Source organism: Hermetia illucens, chromosome 5, assembly GCF_905115235.1.
Source record: "Hermetia illucens chromosome 5, iHerIll2.2.curated.20191125, whole genome shotgun sequence".
Taxonomy (NCBI): domain Eukaryota; kingdom Metazoa; phylum Arthropoda; class Insecta; order Diptera; family Stratiomyidae; genus Hermetia; species Hermetia illucens.
This window is the reverse complement of record NC_051853.1, coordinates 7,833,102-7,856,186: the sequence shown is the minus strand read 5'-3', so window position 1 is coordinate 7,856,186 and position 23,085 is coordinate 7,833,102. Positions and strand designations below refer to the sequence as shown.

The 23,085-nt window shown below is 44.0% G+C and overlaps 1 protein-coding gene across 3 annotated transcripts in view; it reads right to left on the bottom strand.

Annotated features, from left to right (window-relative positions):
* LOC119656545 (autism susceptibility gene 2 protein homolog) overlaps window positions 1-23,085 on the bottom strand; it is an 855,308-nt gene that overhangs the window by 28,209 nt on the left and 804,014 nt on the right. For all 3 annotated transcript variants that reach the window (XM_038062905.1, XM_038062907.1, XM_038062906.1), the window contains exon 6: window positions 1,840-2,100. In XM_038062905.1, coding sequence (XP_037918833.1) covers window positions 1,840-2,100 — 261 coding nt within the window. The remainder of the gene's footprint in view (window positions 1-1,839; window positions 2,101-23,085) is intronic.

The following is a 23,085-nucleotide window of genomic DNA, read 5'->3' as shown; positions in this document are numbered from 1 at the left end:
GCGGTGGGAAGAGTGGTTGAATTGGCTCGAGAGGCTATGCTTTCTTGCAAGTGTTGTACCGTGGTGACGGTGGTTGTAAAAAACGCATTCAACTTCGCCAACTGGGACCGGATTAAGGAGTCATTGGCCACAATTAATGCCCCTGATTACTTGACTTAAGTATTACTTGTCAGACAGAGCTCTCTGGTATGGGAGGGGTGACGGGCCCAATGAATACGTCATCACAGCGGGGGTACCACAAGGCTCGATGTTGGGCCCTTTGTTCTGGAACGTGATGTATAACGGTGCTCTTGCTTCCTGTAACAGAGGAGGCCTCGTTGGTCGGCTTTGCAGATGACCTGGCCATAGTAATCATTGCAAAACTTCCGGAGGATGTGGAGGTTTATGTCACTGAGACAATTATGGCTGCAAGATCTCGGCTTAGGGAGGCCGGATTGAATCTGGCGGAGGAGAAGACGGAGGCAATCCTCATTACAAATCGCCGGAGAAGAAATACGATCAGTCTGGGAGTTGGAAGCCATATGACCGTCTCAAAGCCGACCATCAAATATCTTGGCGTGACTCTCGATGTCAGGCTGAGTTTCAAAGGGCGTATATCGTACGCCTGTGAAAAAGCTGTAAAGACCATCACGGCCCTTGCCAGGATGATACCGAACGTAGGTTGACCGAAACGGAGCCATTGGACAACGTACAGAACTGGAGCAAGATGAATTCTGCCTATCGTCGAACTAGATGAGAGAGATGCGATGCCTGTACAAACGGAGGCATGCGGGTCCATCAGGAACTGAAGAAGAACGACGGTGGGACGAGTCGTGGGGGGGGGGGGGGGGGGGGGGTCGGTGGACATACAAGCTTATTTCTGATATTAGGGAATGACTTGACCGACGACACGGAAAGGTGAATTATCACCTCACACAATTCCTCACTGGGCACGGTGCTTCCTACCGAACGTATTTGCATCTCATTGGTGTGGATGATTCCCCGAAATGTTACAGAAGTCGTGGGATCCCGGAGGACCCGGAGCATGTGCTGTTTGAGTGTCCGAGATTCTGGGAGGAAGGAAGAAGTCTGAGCGACGCCCTGGGAGTCGGGGAAATGTTCAGGTCGGAGGGAAACTGGACTTCGGTCAACATGCGCAAGAAGAGTGCAAAGAAGTGGAGAGGTGGTACCGTAAAGACAGAATGGAGTTGCTGAAGCAGGCAAAGAGAGGAAAACTGCAGAGCTGAAAACATGAAGGCCTACGGAAGGCAAGCTCGCCCCGTGAAGTAATGCCTAAATGGTGGTCCCGTAGGGCAAAGGCAGGAGAGAGATGGGGATGTTTTTCTAGTGGGCGCGAATCCCACACTACATCCACGTCAGCTTTGACGCTTATATGGAATGGATGTGTCTTTCTAAGATTTTTTAACACCTTCGTGTATGAACGAGAAAATATCGCTGCAAAGTTTCTAGCATGAACTTAAGGGGGGTTTTACAGTCAATTACTTACTAATCATTATAATAATAACTTTATTTGAACAGATATCGGTAGAGAGGGCATTTCAGAGCCAAGGCACCATTAGAGAATGGGTCCGATAAAGAAATGACCACTTTCGCTTCACACTCTATTTTAATTAGAAAGGTGCTGACCAATCTCCGCCGAAACGAAACACTTCTAGAAGTCTCGGAAAATGGATGTTATTTGAACCCCCGAAGTTCCCAATTTTCGTATCAAAAATCACATAGATGCTGAATTCTCCATAGGGACCGGTGAAACGAATGCCCACTTATAACTCCAGCTAGAGCTGATTTTTCCAAGAAGAAGGAGGTTTGAATTATTTTTTGGAAAAATGGGAAACTCACCTGCATTGGTGTAGGATAAGGCGGTGGCAGGCTTGGTGGCGGTAGTGCTGCTGGTGCTGGTGATGGTGCCGGCGGTGCTGGACCAGGACCAGGAGGTACAGGCACTGGACTAGCGCTGCCTCCCAGCCCCAATGGTCCGTTGCTGAGAGGCAGACCAGTTTGTGGAAAATCGGATGATTTTCGTGGTGCTGCCGGACTTGGTGTTGTATTTGTAACTTGTGTTGGTGTTGACGGAAACACCACTGACCCTCCATCAGAACCCTGCGAACGAGAATAATAAATAATTGAGAGAGTTAATTAAAGTCCATATTGTTATAATCATTAAATGAAAGTTAATTAAAAACACCAAAAATCAATTCCAATTCACTACTTGAAAAGTAATTATCGAAATATCGTTTTGTGAATTACTGTATGCTTTCATTAAAAGTGTTTATTTTAATATATTATTCGTACAATTTGCGCCTCCATGGAAATTGAATTGCTCTCGCAGTCCACCGGACCTATCCAAACATCATTTTCGTGCAATTTACATTGTTTGAAATATTAATAAGTTTCATTAATGCACGGCAAACTGTATTGGCAAATTATTGTTTACACTTTCCCAATTTAAAAATTTTCCATTTCGTCGTTTTCCACCCCCATTTCAACGGTCTGGGCCACCATCCGGAACGGCTTGTCGGTAATTTTTTATTCATATGAACTAAATGATTATACGAGTATGCATGGAAATCAGCAGAGCGAAAATATTAAAATTGAAGGCATCACCGAGGTCCTGATTCCATGGAAGGGGGCAAGGGCGATGCAGTTCAATACTTTTGATCAGTCGTAAATATTCATTCCTGGTTTATGGATGGGAAGCATGTTTTATTATAAAACTCAATCAGATGCGTCAAAGCTAATAAATTCACTCAATTAATGTTGTAATCAGGCAATAATTGACAATTAATTAAAATGTAAATTGCCAATGAGTGGCATGCATTTATGGCTGGCTGAAATGCAATTGGTTGGGCAGTAGTGGAGCCTGGGTGAATCGGACAAATGGGTACTGGGACCCTCGTCAATATGCATTTGCTGTGGTGACTGCGGTGTGGAAAAGACAAGATAATGGGTAAGCAACTGATTTATTGTACAATTGTTTCCAAGAATTACTGTCAATCGAATTAACAACATTCGAAATAAATTTCGAAAGTTGTTAATAATGGTAACCCGATGACTCCCGGAGGGCACCCAGACGGTCCTCGCGTGCGTCTCCTCTCAGTATGGCTGAAATGAGGGCGACGCTAGACGCTCAGCGTTCGGGCGCCAGGTCGCGAGTTCGCTCGCGGTCATCTGCTCGAAAAGTGCGATCGGGTAGCAGGTCGTCAGGACAACCTACGGACTGAAGTATTTGTTGGTACCATCGCAGATTCGGCGAAAAAGCCACCAAATGTACGATCCCGTGTAAATTCACATCTACCTCACGAAACTAGGTCCGCGGGGTATAGGCAAGTGGACGTGAGTCTTGGCTTGCGTAGGACGTTTTCGTGGCGATACATCCTGGCGGATGTCAGCTTTCCCATACTAGGCGTAGACTTCTTGTGTCACTATGGGTTGCTGGTGGACTTGCAAAACAAGTCTCTTATAGATCTCACGACTAACCTTAATTCGTCGGACCAAATGACATCTCACCCAAGTAACAATCTTTCCGTACTTTTAGAGGACATTACTGATTCTCATGTTCGGGCACTCCTCCAAAAGTTCAGCCAGATTACTACCGAGTGTAGTCTCTCTAAACCAGTGAAGCACAATGTGCAGCACCACATTAACACTACTGGTTCCTCGATTTTTTCGAAGGTGCATCCCCTACCACCCCAAAAGCTGGCTATTGCACGGAAAGAGTTTGAACAACTTATGCAACAGGGTATCCGCAGACCTGACAGCTGTTGGTCTTCCCCACTCCATATGGTCCCTAAGCCAAATGGCGAATGGCGCCCCTGTGGGGATTACAGAAGGCTAAACGCAAAGACTGTTCCTAACCGATATCCTATTCCGCTCATCCACGACTTTGCGCATCATCTCACAAACTGCCGCATCTTTTCGACCTTGGATTTAACCAAGGCCTATCACCAAATTCCCTTAGCTTCAGAAGACATTCCAAAGACGGCAATATGCACACCCTTTGGCCTCTTCGAGTTCACATGGATGACTTTCGGGTTGTGCAATGCGGCGCAAACCTCTCAAAGGTTCATCCACTCGGTCCTGCGAAATTTCGACTTCTGTTTCGTATGTTTGGATGATGTTTTCGTTGCTTCTTACTCAGAGTCTGAGCACTTAGCCCATCTCGAGTGCATTTTTCAACGTCTCCTTGAGGCCGGTTTAGTCCTAAACAGGTGAGATTCCGACCCAGACAAGGTGCAAGCTATTTCAAGCTTCCCGCGTCCGAAAACCGTGAAGGATTTGCGGAGGTTCTTGGGCATGTTAAACTTCTGTCGTCGTTTCCTGCCCAAGGCCACCCAACACCAGTCCGTTTTGAACGCGTACTTGTCTGGCCCCAAAACAAAGGACACACGAGACATTGTGTGGTCTGAAGAGGCTGTTCACGCGTTTGATAAATCCCGACAGCAACTGGCTGATGCTACACTCTTGGCATTTCCTCTGCAAGATGCATCCCTAGCCGTTTTTGTTGATACCTCTGACATCGCAGTAGGTGCTGCTCTTCACCAAAATTTGAACCATGTCTGGCAGCCGTTGAGCTTCTTCTCCAGACAGTTGAACCTCGCTCAACGAAATTACAGCACCTACGTTCGAGAACTGCTCGCCGCTTACTTGAGCATTAAGTACTTCCGCTTCTCCCTAGAAGGTAGGCCATTCACAGTGTTCACGGACCATAAGCCTCTCACATATGCTTTGAAACAAAATCCCGACAAAGCGTCCCCTCGTCAACTTCAACACCTGAGCTTTATAAGCCAGTTCACGTCCGACATACGGCACGTCTCCGGCAAGGAGAACATAGTTACTGACGCTTTGTCACGTATCTCCGAGGTTAACATCCCCGCCTCACTCGACTTCTCGGCTATCGCCAAGGCGCAGGTAGATGACACAGTACTTCAGAGCCTCAAATCCAATCCCAAATATAAATTTCGAGAGTTCCATCTTCCCATCTTCGGCTCGAACCTTCCTCTCTGCTGCGAATACTCGTAAAAGGGACCCCGGTCATACATTCCGGCCACCTTTCGCAAGGAAGTGTTCCACGCGGTTCACGACTTAATGTATCCAGGCATCAGGACAACAAATCGGCTAGTCATCGAGGAATACTTCTGACCCTCAATGGACAAGGATGTCAACTCCTGGGCCAGAGAGTGCATCGCATGCCAGAAGTGTAAGGTCACCAGGCATGTAAGAAAAGAAGTGGGCTCATTCCCCCGCTCTACCAAGTGGTTCCACACCATACACCTCGACATAGTAGGACCTTTTGTGAGACTCGCACGATTACAGGTATTGCCTTACAATCATCGACAGGTTTACGCGGTGGCCTGAGGCAATACCTCTGAAGGACATTACGGCGCAATCTTGTGTCGAAGCCCTCTGTCGAGAGTGGATCCCTCACTTTGGCGGCCCTGCAGTGATCATTACTGAGCAGGGAATGCAATTTGAGTTCACCCTTTTCTCGGAGTTAGGCAAACTCCTGGGATTCAAACGCCAGCGAACTACGGCTTACCACCCGCAATCCAATGGGATACTAGAATGTTGGCACCGGACGCTGAAAGCCGCCATTATGGCTCGCGATGATCCGTCCTGGACTCAGGTTTTGCCTCTCGTCCTACTCGGTCTACGAACCCGCCGAGAGGAGTTTGCTGCCAGCCCCGCGGAGCTGGTATACAGGGAGAGCCAAAGACTCCCAAGTGATCTGGTCTTCGACAGGAGATCGGGTCTCACAGATTCGGGATTGCTGCGCCTGCTGAAAGACAACCTTCGCCACATGAAAGCCACACCTCCCGCACGACATTCGTCCAAGGAGCTGGACACCTGCACGCACGTCCTGGTCAGGACGGATGCTGTCCGAAAGCCACTGCAGCTCCCATACGAAGGCCCCTACCATGTTCTCGAGGGTGGAGAGCATTTCTTCCAGCTCGAGATTGAGGGACAGAAAAAGGCTGTCTCCTTATCCAGGCTGAAGCCCGTTTGCGCCCCAAATCAACGTCGCGTTCACTTCGCCGTATGATGGAGAACGCAGTTCCGAAGTCAGTCGCTGAAACACCTAGGTTCCATCTGGGGGCGAAGTGGACGAAGGACGGATGCTGTCTGGAAGCCGCTGCAGCTTCCATACGAAGGCCCTTACCGTGTTCTCGAGTGTGGAGGGCATTTCTTCCAGCTCGAGATCGAGGGACAGAAAAAGGCTGTCTCCTTATCCAGGCTGAAGACCGTTTGCGTTCTAAATCAACGTCACGTTCGCTTTGCCGTATGATGGGGAACGCAGTTCCGAAGTCAGTCGCTGAAACCCCTAGGTTTCATCTAGGGGCGGAGTGATGTGGCGCAGTTGGATTTCGAAAAAGGAATTTAGTTTAATGTCAGTTGTTTTAAGTGAGAAGTCAGAATTTGAGGAATGAAGAACTCTTGGGATTCTTTAAATTTAGTTAGTAGTAAGCAAAATGTTTTAATGGAATTAAATGTGCTCTTAATAAAAGGAAGATTGATCGGAATCTGTTCGAGTCGGTATAGAGAACTCAGGATTTCCTCAGAAAGCTCAAGATCTTCTCAAAAAATGTATGCCTAGAGAAGCTGCAGAAGACATTTATGGACATTTAGCCCCTGTAATGCTTCTAATAAGTTGCATCCAAGTTTCCCCGAATCTACCCGCTCTATCCTTCAGATCAGATAGATACCGACCAAATGTGATTACTTCCCTCAACCATCTGCTTGGTATACATCGACTGATGGGTCCTCCAGAACCAGTCAGGGCCTGCAACTCCCAGCCCATTTAAATCCATTTAAACGAGCCTTGTTAACTATTACACCTTTGAAGTTCCTAATGCTCTTAAACCGTGGATATAAGCTTATCTGAAATTCACAAGCAAATTTCGCGAAAATTGACTTCCATTATCGTAACTTCAAATTAAGCCTTTCTCTCGCTACTTTCGCTCAACACTGGGGAGCACATTCAAAACGCTTCCAATTATCCACGCCCAACTGAACTACTCTTCTCTGTAGGCCTCCATGGCAGCCCACTCATATAGGGATTGGTACCTCTACCAGCCATGCCATCAGCAGTAATTTATGCAAGCAAGGGAAGGCAACCGAGCAGAGGAGTGTATCGAGCTACCTTTAATCCTCATCTCGTGTCAAATTATATTGCACTAATATGAGCAGTTGCGGTTAATTAAAATTGAAATTAACTCGAGCAACTTGAGAGTGCAGAACAGCGACGTCGTGTTCACAGCCTACTCAGTTTCCATCTGAAATTCAATTCTCCTCCTCTATCCCTGCCTGACTGAGTCGTGGTCTGACCATCTCCGAGCAGGATCCTTTCGTGATTTTCTTGTTCAACCTACTCAAGAGCTACCACCAATTCAGGTTCGCAGCATACCTTCAGCAAGAGACTGGATATAGCGTGTCTCGAGCTCCTGCTGCCTATTCGATTATGTTTGCATCCATTACCTGCCTGCAAGCCAGAATTAACAAGGCAGACACACTTATGCTAATGTAATATGTAAATAGCAATTAAATGCAAAGTAGTACGTAGGTTCGTGAAGCGTGTTAAGTTTTGTAGAATTGGCGCTAATACACGCGAATTAAACATAAGAGGCCAACAACGAGCAGGATGTATTAAGTACACAGCCACGCTGGCTGGGAGCCCTCAGCGCTCACAGTGCTGCACGTATACACCACCTTACCTGGATTACCTGGATTACCTGTGGTACTGAGTTCGTTCCATTAACAAGTTAATGAGAGGAGTGCTAATCTAACTTTACATTCGCCTTTTGCCTAAAAGGTGCCACGCTCGTTCGATTCCAAGATAGCGCGATGACGGTAATTGGTAACACGTAAAATGACTGTTGGCAATGCAAATATGCTTCGCGGCTTAGCATAAACTATCATTTTTAAGCATGTCTGCAAAGTCATAATTTCAACAAATTTATGATACTGTGTGGGGCGAAATGTCGGCACTTTGAGGACTGTGCACTTGTATATATGTATATTGGGTTATGAGCGAACACATATCATTTTCCTTTCCAACAGTTGCTGCTCATGCAAAATGTAGATGATACCACACCGATTGCTTTGCATTTGAATCGATGGAAGTCTTTAATGTTCGCAAAGGATCTAGCTGTGTAAGTAGATAAACGAATTAGTGAATCTTTTTTCAGCCCTCGATTAGTAGCATGTTAGCTTCCTAATTTATCATTCGTGGAAACTGCGTCCTAATCGCTGGTCAAATATAGTTGAATTTTTATAGCATACGGAGGTACACTTTCTATGGTTCTGAGTGTTGGCCGACTATAAAAGACAATGAACGACGCCTCGCGGTAATAGATGTCTTAAATGCAACGGCTTTTACGGCCCGTGACAGTGTCCTAAGAAAGCTGACGAGAGCCGATAACGACGTGTTGCAATTGCGGCACGAACAAGAACTTCGCTTAGGCACGAGCCAGACAGAGCCAGCAACAACAAATCAAACTCGCATCTATAACGAACCCCAGATTCTTGTCACCCACACCATCTAACCAAAATCCTGACATACTCCTCCTAACCGAGACCAAGCTTAAACCTAGAAATACCCTACTTCTTGACTACAAGTCTTTTCGGACGGATAGAATTGAGACCCCTGGAGCAGGCACATCAATTTTAGTGTTAGTTAGATACAGATATTTCTTAAGGGACAACAGTGATTGAAATTTGAGACATTTATCGACCCCCATACAGAAATTATATACCTCCAGCTAATTTATATAAGAACGCATTTGATATATGCTTTTTACATACAGTGAGAACTATCTAGGTGAACGCCCCTCTTGGGCGGACAATTTTTCTTTGATTATGATTTTTTTTTGTATATGTCGGAACAATTTGCCTCTCTTGGCCGGACACCAGATATTTAAATCCCTCAGCTCTGTTAGCGGTAGTGACTTGCCCAGAACTGAGCGTTTTAAATATCTCGATTCAATGCTATCAGCCAACGGAAAACTGCGTAACGAAATTCCTTCACGCATTAACGCAACCTGGATGAAGTGGGGTTCCATAACTGGTGTGCTTTGTGATCGACTTCTCAGCGAACGTGTCAAATTTAAAATTTACTCCATGGTTCTGAGTGTTGGCCGACTATAAAAGACAATGAACGGCGTCTTGCGGTAATGGAGACGAAGATGCTACGTTGGACTAGTGGCGTCACACGTTTAGATCACATCCGAAATGAGGATATCCGCGATCGTTATGGGGTTGCACCGATCGTGGAAAAGTTGCGAGAGAGGCGTCTTCGATGGTATGGTCACGCAATTCGTGCTAACGAGAATTCATTTGCCAAGATTGGTCTGAACCGTCGAAGTCGATGGTAAACGACCAAAAGGCAGACCTAAACAACGGTGGCTTGATACGCTAGATGGGGATTTGAAAGCCTCGAGATTGCACCCAGATCAGGTATTCGATAGAGCCAAATGGCGAAGCTGATCACGACGAGTCGACCCCGCTTGTGAACGGGACAAAGGCTGAAGAAAAAGAAGAAGACAAAAAGTTGAGCAAGGTCTCTATAATAGGAAGAGTACGATAGGGTCAAGGTAGAGAGACTAGAGCTCTCAAGTTGACGGAAAAAGTGGCGAATTTTGATTGTTCATCTACGATACCACCCACTTAGTGGAGCTCAGCCGAGTACTTATCAAGGATAAATTTTAGAGAAAGACACAATTTTGGACTACTATAACTTCGTTAATAATAGTAGGATTCTCATTAAACTTTCCAGTATCGTGCTCTATATTGTTGCAAGTTTACGATTCTGGGGTCAAATTTAGGAAAATTTCTTAAACAGAGCTATACATTATTATTAACCTTATTTGACTAGATATGAATGGAGAGTATTTGTGAGGAGCATTTCCTTTTTTAAGGAATCTTTATCAAGGACTTCAAGAAGAGGGAATACACATTTTGGGAATGGCAATAAGAAGTAGGTTATACGAAGGAAATTTAAGATCGAGAAGACCGGCAAAAAAACCAAAGCTGACCGCGGAAATGAAGAAAGCCAGGCAGGAGGTTAAAAGGCACTATCGGCATTATATATAATTCATAATTGTCGGTCCTAGGCCTGCTCTTGTATATAAATTTTTATAGCGGAATACTGACATTAGATCTCCCCACTGGTGTGGCGTCCATTGGTTCCACAGACGACATTGGAATGACCGTGGTTGCACGCCTCCCCGAAGAAGCCGAGACTTATATGAATGAAGCGATTTATGACATTAAATCCTGATTGGGAAACTGGTCTCTCGCTTACAGAACGTAAGACGTAAGGGAAGAAAGTGCATGTCTGTAAAGATTAAAGCTGGAAACCAAACCATATATTCCCAGCCAGGGCTCAAATATTTAGTAGTAAGAGGCTAAATTTCAAATTACATGTGGAGTGTGGACAACAACTTCTGGAGAATGACCAAATATTTTAAGAACTCAATATTCCCTCCCCACTAACTAATATGAACCGATTTCAATAGAGTTTTGTTTACCACAAAACACAACTTTGGAAAGTCGCTAGAAGCTTCATCAGCTTGAATGGAGATAGTGGGAGACAAGCTTGGGAACTCACTAAAAAATTTCTAAAGTTTAGGTCGAAGGTACCTAAGCGCTCTTATACGTACCATATGCATATTCCAAATTTGGTAGTCTCAGATTATTCACTCTTTCGGCCTCTACCATTTTTTTAGATGGTAAAACGTTTACTAAAAAAATAAGGACGTTAAGAAGGACTTGGGTCAATTGATTGCCAACAAAGATCAGAGATTTGAATTGGTCCCAGGCTCGATATCCTATTGGCCTATTCGAAATGGGATGCTTCCAAAGTGAGCCTTGATGGGTGTTAGGAGGAGCACAACTGAAGCCACCATTCCGCTAATACTGAAGCAGACCGAAGAAATGACGAACAATCTCGGTAGATCAGCAAAGTGGCGAACTTTATACATATGACACAAATTATAGCTCGCTTTTGCTTCACTGAATACAGCAGCATTCTGGAAAATCTATTACATTTCTTTAGTAGTTCCAGCCACGCTCTAGAAGGACGAGCAGACCCGAGTTTGCAATGGGATTCATCTGAAGTGACTTTCGTCATGAAACCACCATTGAAACAGGGATGACCCTCTAAGAGCATATATTGCCGGAGAATTCCTGGAGGATGTGTTCTCGATCCGTTTATTTACATTTGACCCCCCTGTGGGGGTCCCATGGTAGTTGTGCATATATCGCGGGCAGAGCTCCTTGTGGGCTTAAGCGTAGAGTTGTGCTATATAATTTGGTTGCTGTATCCTTTAGTTGCGGCAGAGGTGTTAGATAGGCTTCGCATTCACCGGTGGGATAGGTGCTGCCTATGCCTAATATGGCTAGCGCATTATATCCAGAAGACATATCTGGTGACTGGAAGACGCCTTCCTCGGTATGTTATTACACTTCGTTAGAAGAACTAGGCATTCGGCGTAGTGATCTCTAACACGGCCTGCCCCTAAACTCGTGCAGCTGTAATGAGTTATATTTCTGTGACTTAACCATGACATTAAATTCTAGATTAAACCATCCTCTTGACTTAAAAACAAAGCAAACGTTAAATCCATCGGATTGATGTGAATATGGATATGGGCCTCTGGAAAAAATCCTTTTTTTATGGGCACTGAATGTATTATGATTTCCCTGAAGCTGCTGATGCTTCCCTAGCTTTCCAATATTCCTTCTAGTTGACCGATAAAGCCTTGCTGTTTGGAAGTATGCAAGCCATAATTGAGTGATTTCCCCTTTACACCAATAACGTCGCTGCCTGTTGGGGTACGGTTGACATCTCAGCAAAGATATTTCGCATGCTCCAAACATACGCCTTCTGATCCGTATTACCCATTTAGATTCTGTCCAGTTCTTTTAGATCTTGATGAACTTTTCCCTCATCAGGTCCTCTCAAGAAGCTGAGGAAGGCTCCATGATCTCTACTTCTCCTCCGGACCTCCTAAATTTCCTTAACCTATCCTTTTCGCATTTACATGCTGCCGCTATAGGGTTAAATTCTGAGGCATCTGAATCATCATTTTAGAGACGCTTCCCCGTTTCAATTTGGTTGACCCCATGTTCGCTAACCAGATGCTACATCATCGGTTGTTGCAATCCGTGCAGGGGGAACTGGTCTTCCAAGAGCAGTTCATATGTCCGTTTTTGTTGCAGCCGAATTTGTATCTCAAATCCAGCAAGAACCTTTCTTCCTGAGTGTGTCTAATAAATTTTACGTTTTCTCCGCAGGATATCGATATATCACCCTCTCTCCCCCGTGATTACCTCAGTTCGTCCAGCATTTTTTTACCGCTCTTATGCGTCTCTTCACCGACGAGTGGCATGGGCAGCGTTTTTTGTGTCGATTCTAGGCTTTTCCTTCCCTGATTTCGTCCACTTTCTGTTGGGTTCTAACCGTATCATAACCTTATACCCTTATCATATTACATATACTTCAGTTCACATTTTTTCTACCCTTGATAAACTGGCAAATTCTACATTTCTGTTTTCGGATTGAGGGAGTCCTGAGGCAGCTATCCATTTGAAGGTGGACCAGACCAATGGAGAAAGTTTCTCACACTGTTTTTCTTCCATGAACCTTCCTGTTTTTTTTGGCTAACAACCAATTTTTAATAAGCAATTCCGAATCAATGCTTCCAGGGCAGAGGTGAGTCAACGTCTGATGAGTTGCCTTTGCCTTGGGCGAAACCACAAAACCACACCTCGGCTTTCGTAGCCGCTCTCCCCCACCGGTGGTGTTACGTTTTATTATTTCTAGAAAGGTTAGGTATCTGTCCCAGATTTGGGCATGACTCCGCATTCACGAGAAAGATGCAAATAACTTAGATTTATTCCAATGATCCTGGTTTAAAATAGCTGAGATGAATTTTGAGACCATTATCACCCTTGATGTACTTTCAAAGTCCAAGTCATCTAGGCTGATCCGTATTGCTATCATTTGGATAGATTGCATGTAAAGTTAGACCAAAAATAGCAGCAAGTGTCAACTATCCTTTGTCCTTATGACGTTTGTTCCTTGTTTTAGGAATTACTGCTAATTTTTAATAAAGATACACACCAAATGTTCCTTCATGTTTAAGATCTTATTCGTAATACCACAGCTCCCGCTGGCTCCCTCGTACTTCTTCTGTTGAGTCAGTCCTAGTGACCAAATCATTCCTGCGGTTACCTCACTCTATCTCTCACTCAATATAAACATTTGGCTAAGAATTTTGAACAGTTCCAACATTTTTTTCCTTATGTGTTTATCACACACAGAAGGAGGGCATTATTCACGTATTAAATGTCTCAAAAGTATCTTTTTAGTATCAATCCTTCCTGCAGGCATAATTTATGATGGTAACCGCATGCAGTGAGGCAAAGTAATGAAACAAACAAACCAAAGCAGCCAAAATGTTTCATAAACCGACGCCGCATTGCATTTTGGATGTATCTTTTTTCTCTCACCAGAAGAGCTTATATAAATTACTGACCACATGGGGTAGACCACATACTTTTACTTTGAATCTTCTGAACAACGGAAATGTTTCACGATGGAAGTTTGCCCGGCAGCAAAGGCAGATCGAACTAGTCCAGCGAGAAATTCATTCGGGGAAATGTGAATGATGATTGTTTCTGGCACAACAGGAGTGCACAGTGAAGCTGTTTGTTTAATTGTCAATTAGATACCAACAAATTGTTCTGATGTAATTAATTATGTTGAAATTGTTAGACGTGTGAATAGATGAAATTTTTAAGAGCAGATAGTGTAGGTTTTTTTTTTAAAATTGATGAAAAATGAAAGGCATCGGGGATGGGAATTGCTATAGTTACTTCTCCGAGAGATTAGCATCCTCTTTTTCCAAATAGTTACGGTGGAACAAGAAGGATTCATTGGCTTCCGAGCAACATCATAAATAGCAAAGTATCTAAAATCTATGTTACATATGTAGGTCTCTTGACTCAGGAAAAATTTCAACGAGGCAGAACGTTTTATCTACTGTTGGCATGTTTTGGATATTGGTGGTGTTTTTTTAAAGAAAGTGACGCTGGAAATCCATAATGTTATGGAGTATCTTTTTTGGTTAATTTTCACAAATGATACGAGTCCCTATTTACGAATAAGTTCATCATAATCTTGCCTGGGCGACATTAGCGCTATTTTATCTGCCTCCTATTGCTGCGCTATTTAATCGGACCAGAGAATGGATTCAATAATGAATAATATTCCCTCTATCCTCACATTTTTTTACACACCGTAGCTTTCCCAATCGCCGCTCTCAATTTCGTAATTACCATCCTATGATTCATTTATATACACTATCTGACATTTCAATTAATTAATGGTACTTATTTTTAAAACAACCTAACAACTGGTCTCTTTCCCCTAAATTCAAGAATCTAATTTCATTGGAACAATTTCAAATTTTAGTATTTTAATAATTTTCAAATGGTGTAAGCAAAAATTGGCCAGACCAATCGTTTGTTGACCCTCATAACCTTGCTCATATTACATATTATTGGATGCCGGCAGGTTACTGATCGAGTTGCGAGGAATTTGCATGCCATAAAATTCAATCCAATAGGGTGCAGTTTTTGTTGTCGCTGAGCCGGCTTGGAATTTCAAGTTCAAGGCCGTTCTCAGCGGGGTCAGTATTAACGAGACCGGTTGATTAAATGCGCCGCTGATCAGCTGGAAAGGAGTTCGTTTGAGTACTTTAAAGAAGAAAGACGCGGAGCAACAGTTGGCGGAGGAGTCGATTCGGATTGCCTAGTTCGCCTCGTTTCCCAGTTGGTACGTTTATTTTTACAAATAATTCCCACACATGTGTTTTAGATCCCAATATTGCGGGGGGGCAGTTCCTTAGATTCATCTGTGGAAGCAGCAACAGGTGGTCGGAAGATAGGAATTCACTGTCGGAAAAGGCGAAGCCATCAAATGAGCTAAAGGAGGGGAGTTCTTGTTTAGGATCTGCGGGATCCTAAGTCCCCATCCCCACCATCAAGTGGATGGGGACTTAGAATCTCGCAGATCCTAAACAACATCCTAGCTTTAGTCAAGCTTAGACTACAACGACTGGCGGTTCAATATAACTCGCAACCTTGTTGTGTTTTTGCGATGATAAAAGGGAGCGTCTTTCCACCTGTTGGCACTTTCGGTCACGCTGCTCCCAGGGCAGAGGTGAGGCAGCGTCTGATGAGGGGAGTTCTTTTTTGCTTTTAGAGGAAAGTGGCCGTGGAGGAGTGCTGTTGTCGTGGTGGTGTTGTGGATTATCCGTTTATTGAACACATTTCATTGCTGTGTTTTAGTATCTCATGTGAAAAAGGAACCTAATTGGAAAAAATGTGTGATCGCACAGAGCTCTGGGTGAAAGTATTTAAACCCTTTTGTTGCTTAGTATTGAATTTATCTTGCTTTCCTATATCATTTTTAAGTTTCTTTAACTTTCCTTTTTCTATTTTCTATCTAATTTTTCTTTTGTTTTATTATTTTCTTCTTCCTGTTATTTTTATGTTCTTATGTTATGTTTCTCTCATGACATCTTGATATGAGTTATTGTTTTCCTTAATTTCGATTTTATTTTATTATTCTCCTTCTTTTGTTTTTTTTTTATTTTGGTTTAAATAGACGACTTACCTCCCTCTCCTCTTCTCTAGTCCCGCAAAACACTCTTTACTAAGGGGCATCCTACAAAATAATGGACTGATGATGGCAAGGCAAGGTATGAACCTCGAAGGCCCGGCCTCATCATATATCTGAGGCAGAAGGAACAGTGATCGAGGATGCGATTCGTCGGTGATCCTCCCTTTCGATCGCGGCACTCGAGTCCGAAATTTTACGGCTCTCACGCATGCGGTCGAGCAGTAATTTTTTTTATATCAGTTTCAGGTTTAATTCGCGTGTCACGCATTCGATAGACTTGCACGAATCCTCCTTTTGTTTATTTTTTCTTCAGATCCGATGCGGACCCATGCTCGGGAAGGATACCTGAATTTTTGTAAAATGACACGTGAGGGATCGAATTATTCAAAGGACCCACCATTGTCTGGCTAGCACATAGTAGTGGAAGCGCGTGTCGACGGAGCACTTCCATGGAACTTCAATATTTACGGACGAACCCCCAATGTCAATTTCGCCATCTTTTTTAGGTTTTTGGGGTCGCTCTCTTCTCTTGGTCATCTCCAGCCACGCAGGATTGTCTTTCAACTATCACCAATGCCTTTTTGACATTACAAATATCACAAAAATGATATCACTTTAAGAGTTTCATACCACATTCCCTTCGCCGAGCGCGATTCAAACATCCCCAAATATCATAACATCACTTAACGTCACAACATCACTGCATCACCATCCAGTGGAAAAGTGATGATAATATCACTCTTTTGAAAAGTAACATTTTGTAATGTCCATACGGATGTGATATCACATTACAAAACTCGCCATTATTACCGTTATTCTTAATACAATTGGCAGTGACGGTTGTCGGATGAAGAGTGTACATCTCTTGGCTGACTTTAGCCCCACCACAGAGATCACGATACCAGCAGTCGAGAGAAATCTCGGTATTCATGTAACAATAAGGATCAACGGATGTAGATCTGTGTTTGGTGGAAAATATCATAAAATTCATTGCCAGTTTCAAAACTCTGTTAAGAATGCCTTCCAAACCTGGGTTATCGTTGTTGCTGATCCTACTACATATTCCCCGTAGCCCCTCCGTAGTTACCAGAGGTATTGTGCTCTCCTTGGGCTGAACAACCGTTTGTCTTCCGATGTTTTCGGGATGAGGAAACAGAGTGATAATTTCTTTCAAGGGTCGCGGCGAGATCACATGAGGTGATCTTTGCAGCCTTTTCTTTACCACCATGTGGGCCTCACCCCAAGGTTTGTATCGGCATGGCTGTTAGAAACAGTTCTTTTTACTCCTCCGAATGGCTTCTTTTAAGAGGCCATGCAGTTGACTATGTGTCTCTTTTCGACTCTTACGACCGATACTGGACTTTCTCCTGAGATGATGGTAAAGCCTACTTGACCGGAAATAGGCGGCTCATAAATTTGTGATTTCGTTTTACACCAGTAGTTGGGTGTCACTCATCGGGTGTTTTGAGTGGTTTTTTCTGTGCCTGTATGTACCATCCAGGGATATGTCGTGCATGCTGCGGGAAGCATATCCCCCTCAAAAGCTTTCGCTGTCCAGTCAAGCAAAACACCTCGCATAATCTTTTCGAGCTCGATCTTCCCTTGATTTTCATGAAAATTAACTGAGTGGTCACTGTAAGTATGGTACTCACTGACTTGCCAAGCGACTCTACTGACTGAAGTGATACTCACGTATGTCAGATCACTATAGACTCCAGGCGCCTTCGCCTGAAAGTGTATGAAGCCCAAACATTCGCGAGTACCATTTCCTTGCCTTTACGCAGTGAGCAATTTGGGTCAGCTCCACCGTCCTTGTTGATGTAGCCTGCCACTCTGTACCTCCTGCATTGCTTCGACCTGTCATTTGGACTATGCATGCTTTCGCGATGTGACCAAAGTCAAGACATCTAAAGCATCCCTTTAGTGCCACCTGCTCCCTAAGCCGACATATAACCCAGCCAATTCTTACCGTCACTGCTAACAGTTTGAGTGGTGCCCAATTGGTAGGCTGAAGATGGCAGTTTATGTTCCTTTGTAGGCTTTCCTCTTGTAGTCGAATAAAATCGAGCTGTTTCTCAAAGGCTTTGCGAACTCTTCCTTCTTGCGATCTCATCTATATCTTTGCAGAATGTAGCGTTGTTCGGCCTGCTAGCCATTATGTCAGCTGCCTGTCTTAAAGACTTTCCTTGGATTTTCTGAGCTCCAATATAAGGTTGGGGATACTACCGTGGATAACAACAGTGTCGAAGCAACTTGAAAACATTGTCTATTCGGTGATACACTCTTTGTTAAATGTTGATGGTATCGTTGACGTCTATGTCCTTACTCAAAATCTTCGTTCCTTTGCACAACATTTTTACTCAACAGCTCCACATACGTTTTCTTGAACAGACTATTTTGAGCAAAAAATAAGGTCATTTTTGAAAATTTTTTGGTGAAAGGGGGACGAATTCCACCACGCACTCAAAATACAGTTCGCCTAGAAACGAGCAGATAATCCCCATGAAAACGCAGTATTGCTTACACAGCAGACAGACTGTATAGTCTATTTTCAAATTTTTTTGCAGCCAAAAGTTCAACATCCCTCGCTCCCTGTAAGCTCTTTTCACCTTATCATCTCAAATTCAGGACATCCTTTCATATAATTTTATATTTTCATCCCCAAAAGATTTTAAAAGCGGAAGAAGTAAAACTTCCTCGTCTCCGTATCCACCCCCTACTTGCCTTCTTCGCAAGTGAACTCGGAAAGATTTCAACGAAAAGAACATGAAGGAATTTCTGGCCACCCTCCTTCCATCTCATACAGAAAGAAAATTAATTTTTGAGATAAATTAAGATGAAGAAATTTTCAAAGTGTATATCCATGAAGTGAGGATATGGTTGGTTGGTTAGCATCTTGCCGCCTTGCCAGCTTTTCATCTCTGAAGTTGGATGAAACTGTCAGAAAATTTTGAAGCAGAAGAAATTGTATAGTAAGCGAAATGGGATAATGAAATTTCCTTGAAATGTAATCTTATTAATTTTCGTCGGTAAACATACTCTTCTCTCAAGGTTTTCCCTTTACACATTTTCCGTGGTCCGGGGAGGAAAAACTGGGTGGAATGATGATGGTGGAAGGAGGAGAACAAAGAAGATTTGAGGGCGAAAAGATGATGGTATAGAATGATGGGAGCCTACTGGTTTTAATATGTTTAAATTATGATTCCTTAAGTATCGTTTCTCCTTCGGGTGAAAAGATAGGAGGTGGAGGGAATGAAGCATTTAACGCACTTAATGAAGCTCAAAGCAACGTTTTCTTACTAGGATGCTATGAGGTACAGTTTGTAGGAAGTGAAGAAATGTGAAACTTTAGCGCGACTTAGTTAGTAGCTGCAGATAGGACGTTAGTGCCAATCAGTTGCATTAGTCCACATGGGGAAATATTCATATTTAGTTCTGAAAGAAATGACGCTCCTCATTTTTAAATTACACCACATCTCTATGTTATCTAAGATTAAAAGGTTGGAGACACGATGACCAAGTAGGTAAGGACTGGTCTTTGAATCCGCGGTGATTTGGATTGAATCGAGAATGAAAATTATTACAAAAAAAATGATAATGGAAGCAGGCAGTCCCCGTATGACTCCTTGACTGGAAATTCCTACGTGAAGCACAAACCGACTGCTTAAGGTGTCAGCCTTGCGTTGGAAAAGCCGAAGTAGTAATCTTGACCAGAAAAAGAATCCCAACCCTGCGACCCATATCGATCGCGAATTGATTATAGGGTCAAAATCAGCGGTTAAATACCATGGTTTAATGTTCTACTCGAAGATGAACTTCTTCGAGCAAATCAAAGCAACAGTGGACAGGCCTGCAGCTGGAGTTTCAACCTTGAGTCGACTAACGGCGAATGTTGGGGGCCCTGTATCTACCAGGAGAAGTCTTCCTATGGGACCAACGCAGTCTGTTCTGCTCCGTGGCGCTGACGCCCTTGACAACGAGGGTGCATCGCTTATTTCACTGTCTAGAGCCGGCCGTGATGGTAATCGCGGGGGTGATCCTCGTTACCTGCCTTGCTATGGAACGTAGAGCTATTCACAGCAGCAAAGGCTAAGATTTAAGAAAGGTGGTTGCGGGTGAAGAACGTCAACACATACTTATCGAGTGGCAAAATGAGCCAAGAGGCAGGCAAATGGACTACGCGGCTCATCGAAGATCCGTGGCTGAAATGAGCGCATTGTGAAATTGATTACTCCCTTACCCAATTTCTAAGTGGACACGGAGGTTTTCAGTCTTACATATTTACAAAGTCCCATTAAGACACAAATCACAAAACTGAGCACGACCGCCTCTAATCGGCACCCCGCAGCCACCAGTACCAGGATTTCTCCTTTCCTTCCCGCTTAATACCAATTGCTCTCGCTCTGGAGTATCTCCGCTCGAATTCCGGAGACCCCGGGTATTCTATCCTTTTGTCCTTGGCCTACCTATGTATATGATACATAACCGTCAAGATACAAGAATGCTTCGGGAGGAATGAAGCCTGTCGTGAGAGTTTTCTTGAAATACCCATCATTTGGGTAGAACGGGTGCGAATTCCAAGGATTCCGAATCAATCTGACGATAACTGTGTCCCATCTCGGCACAGCAGTAGCTGCATACATCACCTCATTAGTTACATAATGTTCATAGGTTTACGAAGCGGTCCTTCCAGCGTTTCGTGAAATACCTTTTAAGTTCTCCCGCTATTGAGAGTTCGCTTCATTTATGTGATATTGTCGGATAAGATCCCGCGTGTTCTTAAAGAGTAATTTCAACTCAACCAATATGGAATGATGATAGTCCCCTTATCTCCGATAGATTTTGTTGACGCGAGTGAGCAGAAGGCTTTTCACTTTTTTGAGTCGTCTTATGGCTGTAGTTTCATATCCTCCTCTATTGTAAGTTTCAATCTTAGGGACGATTTGTTCAATTGTATCCAGGGTCAAGTTCTCCAGCTTGAGAAGATATCAAGTATTTCATCGTTGCTCAAATTCCTGGTACCTGGCGCAATTGTGCTATCGGTTTCCCTACCAAGAGCTGGGCATTCCTTTCGATATCCCGGAATAAACCTCTCTTGGAATTTCTTCCAATCTGTTTGTTTCAAGTTTAGCCTGTGGACGATAGTGTCCATCGGCAGAAGGCGAACTCTTCGTCCATCAAACAGTCCTGTTTCCAGAAGTAGTTTTCGTTGAGGATTCCTAAAATTAAAGTTCAGACGCGCGTCAGCAATGCACAAATTCAAATAGGTATTTACCCTGGGCCAGGTTGGACTATCTAACCCGTATAATTCGCAGAGAATGGAATTTCTCCTTGAGCTTGGCTCTCTCTTGTTTCCCACTGCATAGACTGACGGAATGTATAAATTCCCTCCTTTAGACAGTGAAAACAGAATACAAGAGACTTCCATACATTCAAAGGTTTAAAATCAGACCTATTAATATATCTAAAACGATAATGGCGACCCACAAGTATTCCGGTACCACCACCCCCATGACAATTTCGTCTATCATTCCTCACGAATTCAAAATCCTTGAATGTTATCGAATGTTCCGGGCTGAGGTGGGTTTCTGAAATCAAGACAAGGTCACGCTGTTGTTTGGCAGTAAAATCAAGGAGCTACGCTGTTCGGTTGATCCCTACGATGGGATTCAGATTAATCGCGATGATCCGGAGACCATCCAGTGGTACCGCTGTGACTGCAAACCTAACGGCGGGCATGCTGTTTGTGTAAATATTCTGTTTTACTGTTTATTTTTGTATTGTATACGTGCAGCGTAGGCCATATTTTCATCTCATCACTTGTATCTTGATGGGGCTTCTTAGTTCCTTCTTGTCGGACTATTTCTGCAAATGGCATTCCCGGGGCAATTGGTGCTAAAGGGGCGGTACCGTCCAACGCCGCTGAAATCTTCGTACTTTGGGCCGATCTTGCCGCCTGCTGTCTTGTTACCTTAACATTGCGGTATGCAGGACATCCACGGTACGAAGCCAGATACCCTCCGCTTCCGCAGTTGACACGGAAGGTTTTTTCCTTACCCTCCGGCTGCGCACTTTACACATCGCAAGATCATTTGACAGTTCACTGCCGCTGGCATCTTCGGCACTGGGCTATTTCGCCCCTCAGCAGGTGTTCAAAACGAATTGCCTGGTAATTAAGCGGCCTGATGCCGATCAGATCGCTTCCCCGGCTCTCCGGGCTTATCTGCACGAGGAAGTGTGGCAGAATTGGTTTTTTCAAAACGGACCTCTTCGTATTAAAACGCAACACTGGGAGGAACTTGACCTCAGTTCCCGTCTCCCGGAGCACTTTGAGCACCTTTATTAGGTTTTTGGGCTGCCTCACGATGCAGGTTTGACTGTTTGTTAGCTCCACGCAAGCGATAGAAGAACATAATTTGAACCATGTTTTCTAAGCATGGCGGTTTCAAAATTCTCTTTTTGGCACGCGTCCATGTACTTACGGTAGATATCCGCCTTGGAGAAGTCTAACGGCGATTTCGTGGCTCACGGGATGATTCATGTAAAACAGAAGGTTGTGCAGAGGCTATACTCGTACTCGGCTGCGGAGCAGCACTTTGAACAGACAGCTCCATCGACTGCCTGGAAGCCTCACCTTGCTTTCTTTTTTGGAGACACGTGTTAAGACTTCCTTCTTTTTTATATTCCGGGAACCATTTGTTCCCTTCATCAGTGCTGAAAGTCCAGATCTTATGTGTGGAAGTTTTCTCGCCCACATACCGAGGACGGTCGAAGATGCACAATGATAAAACATACAATTTCTACCAATGTGGCCACAGCAGATGCTTTTTCCAGGCTCAAAGAAAGTGGACTGCCACCGACTTGTACCCGTGGCTACCCAGAGAAAATTCGAAGGACCGCTATCAACTGTCAGCTTTTAGGTGCAGAGACTTGTATTGCCACCAGACTGTCGCCGGACGTTATAGCTCGTCAAGAAAGTAAGTGCTCCTCAACTGCCAAATGTCAGTGCCTCCTCTGCTAGTGCCTTAAAGTCCAATTAGGGCACATAATATTAATGTCCCGTAGCTACTGAAATCATTAAAGGGCATAGACCTAAAGGCGGCCCTAAGAAACACGAGGGGTGATACAATCCTCATTTTTGCGGAGTAGACAACGGACCATACCAAATTTTTTTCGCTCATTAAAGAGCAAGGGCTCTATCCCTTAGAACTCAGTCCATTATTATCCGCGGTCTCCACAGGGAAACTGACCCTGAAGAAATTATAGATATACTCACTTCAGAGTACTGATTTCTGAAATTTCGCTCTGTTGCAAATTTTGTGACCCAAAAAGATAAGGCCCTCCACAGGGAGAATACTTTGCTCCCTATCAAATCTCAATCTGGCCTTTTTATAGCCAAC